Here is an 11,259-nt window from a genome sequence, read left to right as displayed (position 1 = left end):
ATGTGAATTTTTAGTCCATGGTACCCTGTGCTCGCTGTTCGAACCAACTGTCAAGGTGTGTGCCACTGTCATTCGATTGTTTACAAAATTCTTTCCCCCTTAAAAAAGTCTTGAGCGGATAAATAAAGTGTGCCTATAGTATTCTATTTAGTAACGATGCCAAACTGGTATTACGATAAAAAGGATCTAAGAAATACACCTTCAGCGAGGGATGGCATCGATTACGAGACCGAGAGGCGCTACCGGAAAGAGGGCGCACGATTCATCATGGAAGCCGGGGCCTCAATGAGCTTAGGACACAACACCGTGGCTACAGGCGTTGTTTACTTCCATCGGTTCTACATGTTTCACTCGTTCCGAACGTTTCCGCGCTATGTAACGGCGAGCTGCTGCCTGTTTCTGGCCGGCAAAGTCGAGGAAACGCCCAAGAAGTGTAAAGACATCATCAAAACTGCCCGTGGGCTCCTGGCTGACGAGAAATTTCAATCGTTTGGTGATGATCCCAAGGAAGAAGTAATGACACTGGAGCGAATCCTGCTGCAAACCATCAAATTCGACCTGCAGGTAGAACATCCGTACTCGTTCCTGGTGAAATATGCTAAATGTTTGAAGGGTGACTCGGCAAAGCTACAGAAAATGGTACAGATGGCATGGAACTTTGTGAACGATTCGCTTTGCACTACGGTTTCGATTCAGTGGGAACCGGAAATTATTGCCGTGGCACTGATTTATCTGGCCAGTAAGCTAAGCAAATTCACGGTAGTAGATTGGGTAGGGAAGAAACCGGAGCATTTGAAATGGTGGGACATGTTTGTGCAGGATGTTACGATGGAAATCCTGGAGGAGATATGCCATCAAGTGTTGGATCTGTATCAACCATCCCAGGCAGAAAGTGCCCCTTCGAAAAGTCCCCCTCAACTGCCACCCAGCAAAGCATCGCCACCGATGAAACGAGCAAATATATCACCGATTACAAACAAAAATTCTCCCAACATCGCGATCAAGGTATGATCCTATCGAAGCTTAACTGTTGAAGCATGTAATCGAAACAATCTTTCTCTCTCCTAGAACCCATTGCCGCCTTTGCCCCAAACGGAAGTGGAAGCAAATCCCATTCCAAAGCATATCACAACAGAGAACCCACACTATCCGTATCCTCCATATCCGATGCATCCCGTGCCACCGTTGCTGCCACAAAGTCATGGTCCACCGCCACCATATGGAACGATGCCTCCAGCGATGCCACCGCAACCGCCTCAAACGTGGCAACACTATCAACACCCGAATCCCAACAAATACTTCCCTCCAGGACCGCCCCCGGGAAGGAATGCATACTACCCTCCTCAGTAGCAGTAGCTATCCTTGGTTAAGAGAATTTGATATCTGCAGAACTCAACAATATTGATGTGGAAAAAATACATCCAATTAAAAAGCTTAAGCCCAGTATGATGCGTTTGTACACACTTGAACTGATTAGATAAAAGTGCAACTTGAGCAACAAAAACAAAATACTAGAAACATAGGGTTTTGTTTGATTTCATTATAAAGTTGGATGTCTGTAAATTTAATTTAAGTTTAAATTATTTTCAAGTCGTATGCGAATTTCGAAAAACAATCCAACAGAGTCGCAATCTCAGCTTTTTCTCACCATCGGATCCAATGACAGATGTCAAAGTGAAAATTTTCTTATCAGTAGTTCAGGACTGACGAGTTTCGACGTGAAGAAAATCGCGATTTTTGCTAAGAAAACGGTGTTTTTCCTTGCATTCGCGGCAACTGTGCGTTGCGGAGTGATTTATGTAGCTGAAAGCATAATAGTTGTATGCATAGCTTCAAAATTTCCCAAGATAAACGGAATAGTTTCATTGTGCAGTGGCAGCCCAATCAATAAAAACAATACACACGCACACATACCATCACAAAGCATTACACTATGACAGCTGATTTGTAAATAATGCATTTGAAAACATTGTAATCCCGTGATTTGGTGCAGAAAAAAAACGGAAGGAGAAATTGGAAGCATCATTTTCATAATACGCAAAACCAACTAATAGTGTACAGTGAGACTAAAGTAGTGAGAGCAACATGCTGAATACCAATCTCGTTGTGCCCGTGGTGCTTTGGGGGCCGAACACACCAACACACTGCGTGTCGAGTGTGTTTCTGTCACGGGACCAGAAAATCCTTGCGACGGGTTGCTACGATGGACAAATTTGTTTATGGTAATGAGGCGTACAATGTTAACCCATGTTCAAGGCACAAACGGTCATTTGTTTTCTACTTTCAGGCAAGTGGATCCGGAAACGCTCCAAATGACCCCACGATGCCTGTTGGTGGGACATACGGCACCGGTTCTGTGCCTAACGAGAGCGTCTATTATTCAGGACAACAATTTCCTGGTTAGCTCATCGGAAAACGGTGAAATGTGCACGTGGGATTTGGTGGATGGAAAATGCACGGAAAGCATCAAGATGCCGCAGGTGCACACCAACATTCAGGCCTACCACATGGCTAACTGTGACGACATTCGGCTGTTCTGCAATGGTTACTATGCGGAAATCATGGTGATGGATCCATTCAGCCTGGAGGTACTGTTTTGTCTGAGTTCTAAGGTAAACCCTGATTGGATTTCGGCACTGCACGTTTTACGACCTTCGAAGCGTAAGGATGACGTCGTGCTGGCCATCACCACCACCGGTACGGTGAAGGTGTGGACACTGCTAGGCAATGAAAACAAGTACTCGGAACCAATCTACGAGAATGAATCGAAGCAGATACGCTGCCTGAATGCGATAACAATGAACTGCTGCTCGCAGAACCAGCGCACGGTGCTGATTGTGTGTGCGAAGTACTGGCAGATATACGATGCCGGTGATTTTACCGTACTGTGCAGTGTGATTTCACCTTCTGGCGAACGATGGATGGGTGGCGATTTCCTGTCGAACGATCGTGTTATCCTGTGGTCGGACGAAGGGAAAGGATATTTGTTCCGCTTGCCAGCGAACAGCATCCCGGATAATAAGGATTTCCACGGTCCGTCCGTTGGTAAAGATTCGCCATTTCTCTACTGCATTTTATCGCAAACGGGTGAAAAACCTCTGTCCTGTCCACCGACAATGAAGCTGGTTACGTCGAATCGGAGTGGTAAAACACAAAAATATTTGCTGCGCGGCGATTCGGAAGGATACGTTAACATTTGGGCAGTGCCCGATATTTCCATGGAGCAGATTAAACACATACAAGCGCAAAAGCAGCATCCTGCATGTAAGTAAAGGGCTAACAACTACTTGAGCAATTGTTATTCACAACGAAACGGCTTCTATTTCAGCGCTGGAATCGACCATCTGCACGTCGCTGCTTGAAGCGTGGAATAAAATGAATCCATTGCCGGTAGGAATATTGGACCAGCTGTACCAGAACAGTGAACCGCTGATTAAGCTTACCGCTAGCATTTACTTGCCACAACAAAGCCGTCTAGTGGTGGGCCGTGAAGATGGAAGCATCATTATTGTGCCGGCAACGCAGACAGTTATGTTACATCTGCTGCACGGCAATCACCAGCAGTTCAGTGGTGAGTAAGCATCTTTTACGCACAAACGGACATAATTTCATATTGTGTATGTTGCCATTTCAGATTGGCCACCGCATCAAATCCTGAATGGACACAGTGGAAGGGTGAATTGTTTACTCTGCCCTTCGTTGGCACATTCGCGATACGACAAATCACACCTCGTATCCGGTGGTGTCGATTTTGCCGTCTGCTTATGGGATTTGTACAGTGGATCTTTGATTCACCGATTTTGTGTGCATGCGGGAGAGATTACCCAGCTGCTAGTACCACCACCGACGTGCAGTGTGAGTACAAGAATTGGTTTATTGTTTATTGCTGTGAATGGAATTGTAATTTTAATTGTCTTTCCATTCTCTCTTTAGCCTCGCATCCTAAAGTGCATCTGTTCGGTCGCATCGGATCATTCGGTAACGCTGCTAAGTTTGCAGGAACGCAAATGTGTAACGCTTGCCAGTCGCCATCTGTTTCCGGTCATTTCGATTAAATGGCGCCCGCTCGATGATTTCCTTATCGTCGGCTGTTCCGATGGTACGGTGTACGTATGGCAGATGGAAACCGGACATCTGGATCGTGTACTGCACGGCATACTAGCGGAGGAAGTGCTGAATGCGTGTGATGAGAATAGTGGCGAAACTGGTAGCAGTACTGGTTCAACGTCCGAAATGGGACTTGCGAACCCAGCAGTTCATTTCTTCCGGTACGTTGAACGATGTGCTTTTGTTTCCACGTTGGGCTTGGCGCACTAAATTGGATCATATATTTACAGTGGTTTAAGACATCGTAACATTAACGCAATACGTCACGCAACTCAGCGTGGCATTCATCAGCTTCAGCAACTTCACGCACACAACAATCAGCATGGTGACTTTTTGATGAAAAACCGAAGCAGTCCCTTGATTATACAGGGTCTTCGAACTAATCCCAAGGGTATGTAATTCGATTTACATGTCGGTAAAGCATGGAATTGTAATTAATCTTGTCTTTTAGACGCTGAAAGTCACATTCTGTTCTTTGACATCGAAGGATTGATATTTGAACTGCATGCCGAAGAGTACGCTGCTATGAGTCCCAACACGTTAGAGGTTCGCAATGGAGAAAGCTTTATTTAGTTTGTTCCTTATAAATGATTTCCGTTTTTTCTTCGTAGGCTGAAGGATTGCTAATCCCTACGGGAACTGATAGTCATGCTTCCGATGCAGGAAAGAAAATATCAGGTACGTTTTTGTGATGGATTTAAAATCATTTGATGAAGCATTTTATCACCAACGAAATTAACATATGTCCTTTGTACAGCTAGTTTTGCAGTATTTGATTTCATACTGACTATACAGTGTGTTATATGATGGATTTTTCTTCTCTATTTTTACTTCCATGCTGCCTTAATGAATTTATTAAAAAAATGTATCGCAAAATCCAAAATATACCATACGAAATCAAAATCACTGCCCCACTGCTACCACCACTTTTGTCATGAATTCGCACACGAATCGTATCGTAAAAGATTTCTTTGGACGTGTTAAAAATAAGGCTGGCGACATGGAGAAAATACTTAAAGAGAAAGATAAACATGGTTTGTTACATTTCACGTTGATAGAAACGCTTGTAGCTTTGCTGCTTTGCCACTTGCAGAACCGTGTGTGTGTGTTGTTATTTTTAAGTTGTTTTTCTTCCAATCGGTAATTAAATTAATAATTTAATTCAATTAATTCTATATTCCAATGCGAGTGTTTTAAAATATTCCTTTTTTATTTCCGCAAATTAAAAATATGTTTGTTACGAGTTGCAATTTACACTTGATGTCGTATTGAATGAGATTAAGCTTATTTGAAGCGTAGATATTTTATTTCTTTCTTTTTCCCCTTTCCTTACTGTTTAATAGTTTAACATGGAATGTTTTCTTCCGTTCATTGTGTAGTTAAAAGATTGTTTTTTCGGCTTCTGAAGCGTAATTTGATATTTTGTTGTCCACGCTGCTAGAGCGATGTTAATTCCATTGTTTGTATATTTTCTTTGCAAACGTAACAGGAATCCTTGCCAAAATGAAGGAAGGCGCAGAGAATGTTCAAACGAAGGTACAAGCAAAGCTAGACAGTGTCGTGAAAAACGTCGGAGAAACCGGTAAGGGTAAGTCGGGTAATGGATGTATTATGTGTTTGTGTGTATGTGTCTGTATGTATGTTTGTATGTTGGGCCATATCCGGTCTTTAAATAAGACAACTATTCGTAGACTGTAATACCGGTTCCGTAATTTTATTGATGCGTATATATTGTATAAGAGTTCAACGACTCAATCCTATAATTGCTCTAATGTTCGATTGATTCCGAAGATGAATCCGACTGGGAAGGAAGATGGTCTCCGTTGTTAGAGTTTGCCTGTTCAAGGAAATGGGGACGTCTGCCGGGGTCTTGGGCTGTGTTGGCGTATTCTGTCAGTTGGCCTAGAAAGATGGATTGATTGTTTCACCATCGGCTTTTTGCGCGAATCTACGAGCGAATAGATACTTACTGGGATCAAATTCTTCATAACTTGCGTCCGGATCAGTGCTTGAATGTGGCTTTACTGGTTCGTCATCATCCTCGTCGTAGGTCGGTTCCTCACCTTGCGCATATTGTGGAGCACTCTGCGAAAAAGAAATACGCAAATCGGTTTAAGGAGAAGTTCTTTTCTTCACTCTGTTCACTATTCACATCTAACCTGTACAACCGCGATCAGTGCGGCACACAGGAAAGCGATAACGATCAGTTTGGTTGCCATTTTTGCCTTCTAGCACACTACCTATGTATGTTCTGGGCGAACTGTAACTTCAAAGTCTAAAATCCTCCTTTTATATATATACTGCGACTTAGTTTTCCGATCGTGCTGTGTCAACAGATCACTCTGCTCGTAGTGATTGATGAAAGACAAATAGTGTGCTCCGGTTTGTGCAGATTGTACTTATAAATACTGCGAATGGGTGCGCCGCTGAATTCTATACTGATAAGAACACGTGCTGTCGAATGCAAGTAAATAGTGATTCGCAATTTAAAAAAAAACCCTCTCTTGCTCTGTGAAATGTTGTTTGCGCGTTTGGGTAGAATTATGGTAAAAAAAGATTGAACTGAAATGGTAAACTTTTTTTTCGTGGAAAAATTTCTTTTGTCCGAGCATTTTGCTTTGACTCTCCGTGAACTGAATGGCAAGACACAACATTAATCACGCTGTGCAAATAGCGCAACCATTACCCGTGCCGCGCAAAACCCGGCAACGAACGCAAACAAATTCAATATTTGTTTTCAATTTCCAGATTCCTCGGACATTACGAAGAAAATCGCACCTCGCATGGAAGCTACCCACGTGATGGAGGTAGCACAGTTGCTACTGTCGTTAATCCATTCCTGGGGTCTCGATCCACATTTGGACAAAGTTTGTGAAACGCAACTGGGCCTATTGCGTCCCATGGTGAGTGAATGAAAATGAGACGTATTCATTCATACGCGCTCGTAAAATATAAAAAAAAACCGCAATTTGTTTTGTTATTTTGCTAGATTCCCGTTTCGTTTGGAGTGCTTTCGAAGGGTGGCTACATGTCGTTGCTGTTGCCGACCTGGCAAAACAATATCGTTATCAACACGACGCCCGACGAGCTAAAGACGGTTGCGCTGACGCCGGAACAGTTCCGTCGCGAGGGTTTAACGAAACTGTTTACCGCTCGGCTTCACTGGGAGCTCAGCACGACGCTTACCTCCAATCATTTGCTAGCGATGGTAGCGATGTCAAACACGCTGATGTCGATGAATATGGCCACCTTCATACCGGAGCAGGAGCGTGCCCGGAAGTTGCACCGCCAATCAACGCGCGCAACCTGGAGCAATGAAGAGGAACAGGAGGAAGCGTTCACGCAGCAGCAGGCCCAGATTAAGCAGGGCTGGAGTTTGCTGTCGACGCACCACTGCTTTCTGCTGCCGGAGAAGATCGATGCGCTGGATGCGAACAACTTTAAGCGTCCCCAGGTGGAGATGATGGCCCGAAGGTGGCAGCATCATTGTTTGGAAATTCGCGAAGCAGCCCAACAGCTGCTGCTGGGCGAGTTGGGCCGTATGGGGAAAAAGGGACGCAAGCAGCTCGTTGAAAGTTGGGCCCAATATCTACCCATGTACACGCACACGGAACCGATCGTGCAGCAGGCACCAAGCACGGGCCAATCGAACGCTGGTTCGCCCACGTCTAGTCCGACCGGCCAGCCCGGACTGGAGCACGAAGAAGAATCGGAGGAGGAGGAAGAGGTGGTACGGAAACCGTCCAGCTTGGCCGAACTGAAGCGCAAACAAACCACCGCGGTCGTACTGCTAGGTGTGATTGGGGCCGAATTCGGTCAAGACATTTCCGCTACGGATGGCAAGCGTAACAACGAAAATCGCCGCAAAAGCTCCGTCGTCGAGGGTTTCGGTATTGGCAACAATAATCTAGCCCGTTCCACATCGATGGCGCTAACGCATCTGCTGTTGGCGCCAGCGACACAGAAGCTGCCCGCCTACACACCATTGCGCCGGGCGGCAATTGATTTGATTGGGCGTGGCTTCACCGTCTGGGAGCCGTATATCGACGTCAGCAAGGTGCTGCTCGGACTGCTCGAGATGTGTTGCGATTCGACCCGGCTGATACCGAGCCTGAACTATAAGCTGCCGCTGACACCGCAGGCTGACGCATGCCGGACGGCGCGACATGCGCTGCGACTGATTGCGACCGCACGGCCGGCCGCCTTCATCACGACGATGGCGCGCGAGGTGGCACGCTACAACACGATGCAGCAGAATGCGCAAGCGATAAGCGTCCCCATTACGCAGTCGGTGCTGCATCGGGCCAAGCGCGAGATACTGCAGTGTGTCGAAATGCTCATCGATAAGATGCAGACGGAGATCGCTAATCTGCTCGTGGAGGTAAGCGAATACTCGACGCATGTACAGGGGGGTTTGTTGTGTATAAAGTTTTTTTTTCTCTGGACACAACATTGTAAACGGGTTGTAGAGTTATTATTAAAAAATTGACTGATTTTAGTAATTTTTCATACGAGTTCTCTGTCACCGTCATTGGTGCAACTAGACAACATCATAAAGTGCATAAGAATCATAAAATGAAGATCAACAGCAAAGTGATCTCTGAGCAATCGGTCATACAGATCATCGCCATTCAACATTAGTTTAATTTTGTCAATTATTAAATTATAATTTCTGACCTTGTTTGTACGTTTATCGATTGTAACGTTTTGTATTATGTTTAACGTTGTTTTATTCCTCTAGGTTATGGATATAACGCTTCACTGTGTTGACTCTGGAGATCTTAAAAATAAAGGACTGGCCGAAGTTAGTCCGCTTATGTGCAAATTCAATCAAGTTTCACACTGTAGCGCTTCGCGACGTATTGCGGGTAAGTTAATTCATCACAAAATACCTTCTCCTGCAAGAATTCCTCTCCGTATTCCATAATTACTTTAATTTAGGATTAATATTTTGAAAACTGTTTAAAAAAACTCCATTCTTTCTCTCTCGTTCACAACCAGTCGGTGCTAGCAATGGTCATTTAGCAATCTATGAACTGCGGCAAAACAAATGCCAGATGATACCGGCCCACACGAAACCGGTTACGGCACTCGCGTTCAGCCCGGACGGCAAATTTCTGGTCAGCTACTCCTGTACGGAAAATCGGCTCTCCTTCTGGCAAACGAGTGCCGGCATGTTTGGGCTCGGTCAGTCCCAAACGCGCTGCATCAAGGGTTACTCCACTGCACCGATACCGGACATCGGACGGCTGAATCCAATGCGGCTGGCGAAGCTGATCTGGATCAACAATCGCACCGTAACGCTGATGTTGGCCGACGGTTCCGAGACGCGGTTCAACGTGTAAACGAGTAATGTGTATTCTGGTCGTACTTTTTAATCTATACAAAAAAAAAACGTTCTGCTCTAGCTAGAATTGGTTCGGGCGGTAAAAAGAGAACGCGGGCTGATATTTTCCTTTCCATTGCTTGTTAACGCCCTGGATGTGAATATTTACTTGTGCATATTTGTTGAGTTGTTGGTAAGCGTTTTTTTTTGCTCCCTAAGTAATAATAAGTTGTTTTAGATTGAAATTATTATCAATCTCGGCGAGAAAGTAAGCGTTTTTTTTCTTGCTGACAGATATAATGGTATGTTAGGTCACCTTCTAGATGCTCTGGTGGCCACAATATTATGCACCGTCATCACTTGACCACTTGCCGGTGAAGAAAGATAAACGGCAAATAACGAATGTCGTCCATTGTGAAAGGTGTCCCGGTTCGAAACGAACGAAAGCCTCATGGATGGATGATACTTTAAAAAAAAAAAGGAATTGCATTAACTAAATGGGTTCTTAAAACATTTGGAAGCCCACCAAAACTTCTTTGGTTAAGCTTCTTTCCTTTTTTTTCGGTTTCCCACTTTACCATCTAATCTCGAACTGCCATTTTGCAAAAGCATGAGCATCGGACGATGGTGAACGGCAAACAGCAACGGCAAAAAAAAACGAACGAGAACAGCACGCGAGGGTAGCCCCGATCGCTTCGATTCCAATTATGACACGATAAACTTATATAATTATGCAAATTAGCTCTCAGGACAGAATGCCCCAAAGACAGCCGGATGGCAACCAGAGGGGCGTACGGATTTTAATCTTCCGAGTTGGGATAAGCGATCTTTTTTCGTGGCGACTGTTTTGATCTTCTTCGCTAGCCTGACCTACATTAGTTTGGAGAATCGTTCCAAACAAAAAAGTCCCCCGGGAAAGATGTTTCCTGTTTGCGGCCGGCGATATGATCCCTGAAGCGATGGATATATGATTTGTCCGCTCCGCTCGATTCGCCTCCAGAATCGTCTGTGACCGGGCAGATCGGGTGACCTAAATCATGTCATGCCATCGAGGGGCGGATGCTTTTTTTCTTCTGCTGTTATTGCCAATCGTTTGCTCTTCCTCCATATTTTTGCATTATGATTGGGGAAACAAAACCAAGAAAACAAAAGGAAGCAGCGGTAAAGAAAAGTATTAATGGCCAGTGACCTCTGGTGGCGCAAGATATGTTTATTATACTTAACAGCGTGCTGCAAGGGGCCACTGGCACTTATTGTTTCGCTGCTTTATCTTGTTTAGTAGTGGTAACAGTAGTAGTAGTAGTTATTCAGTTCGGTTAATCTTACGCAAGATGTAGTTAATATGAAAAAAATTATTAAATGCTAAATAAACAACAAAACCACACCAACAAACTAACTTAATCAAATGTTATACCCCCAAAAATCGTGTTGCGATTCCGATTTCTAAACGGTCGAAGCTGACCGTAAGCATACCCATGTTGAAAGTATTACTCACCAACGAGTATATTTATAGAATATACAAAACACATCCAAACACACGCAATAATGTATAAGAATCTGTGTAATTTATTTGTTAGCGTATTGCAAAGTATATACCGATAAAACAATAAATCTATGAAACCGAAAAGACAATACAATACTTATGGTTGCAGTTTAATGATCGAACGCAAAGAAACGTAATGTTGCGCGCGCATTTACTTTCACTATTAGTTTTGTTACGCTCAAATGTGGTTGACAGATTTCCATCGTTGCGTTTCATGCGTATCAACGCGTATCAACATTGTAGCAACAAGAGCAATTTGTGTGTTTAGCAATTGTGTTTTGCG

At 44.2% G+C, this 11,259-nt stretch overlaps 3 protein-coding genes across 6 annotated transcripts; 2 read left to right on the top strand and 1 right to left on the bottom strand.

Annotated features, from left to right (window-relative positions):
• The first annotated feature begins 4 nt into the window (after window positions 1–4).
• LOC125766254 (cyclin-K) lies at window positions 5–1,438 on the top strand. Its single transcript, XM_049432048.1, has 2 exons — window positions 5–1,005; window positions 1,069–1,438. The coding sequence occupies exons 1-2, from the start codon at window positions 157–159 to the stop codon at window positions 1,348–1,350; spliced, it is 1,131 nt and encodes a 376-aa protein (XP_049288005.1). The 5' UTR covers window positions 5–156; the 3' UTR covers window positions 1,351–1,438.
• A 108-nt stretch (window positions 1,439–1,546) lies between these two features.
• LOC125766225 (WD repeat-containing protein 7) lies at window positions 1,547–11,072 on the top strand. 4 transcript variants are annotated; one of them, XM_049431983.1, is made up of 14 exons: window positions 1,547–2,222; window positions 2,288–3,264; window positions 3,329–3,571; window positions 3,635–3,855; window positions 3,934–4,268; window positions 4,338–4,498; window positions 4,559–4,653; window positions 4,719–4,785; window positions 5,073–5,141; window positions 5,597–5,689; window positions 6,856–7,010; window positions 7,097–8,488; window positions 8,849–8,975; window positions 9,109–11,072. In XM_049431983.1, the coding sequence occupies exons 1-14, from the start codon at window positions 2,086–2,088 to the stop codon at window positions 9,450–9,452; spliced, it is 4,416 nt and encodes a 1,471-aa protein (XP_049287940.1). In that variant the 5' UTR covers window positions 1,547–2,085; the 3' UTR covers window positions 9,453–11,072. The 4 variants fall into 4 exon arrangements, with proteins under 4 accessions (XP_049287940.1, XP_049287937.1, XP_049287942.1 ...); XM_049431980.1 differs by having other exon boundaries at window positions 5,597–5,695; XM_049431985.1 differs by lacking the exon at window positions 5,073–5,141.
• On the bottom strand, window positions 5,796–6,509 carry LOC125766282 (uncharacterized). The gene is made up of 3 exons (XM_049432082.1): window positions 6,267–6,509; window positions 6,078–6,192; window positions 5,796–6,009 (listed from the first exon to the last, which is right to left on the bottom strand). The coding sequence occupies exons 1-3, from the start codon at window positions 6,324–6,326 to the stop codon at window positions 5,876–5,878; spliced, it is 309 nt and encodes a 102-aa protein (XP_049288039.1). The 5' UTR covers window positions 6,327–6,509; the 3' UTR covers window positions 5,796–5,875.
• Window positions 11,073–11,259: the final 187 nt, after the last annotated feature.

This window comes from Anopheles funestus, chromosome 2RL (genome assembly GCF_943734845.2).
Source record: "Anopheles funestus chromosome 2RL, idAnoFuneDA-416_04, whole genome shotgun sequence".
In the NCBI taxonomy this organism is placed as follows: domain Eukaryota; kingdom Metazoa; phylum Arthropoda; class Insecta; order Diptera; family Culicidae; genus Anopheles; species Anopheles funestus.
Note: the sequence above shows the minus strand (reverse complement) of the source record. Positions and strands in the feature narration are given on the sequence as shown.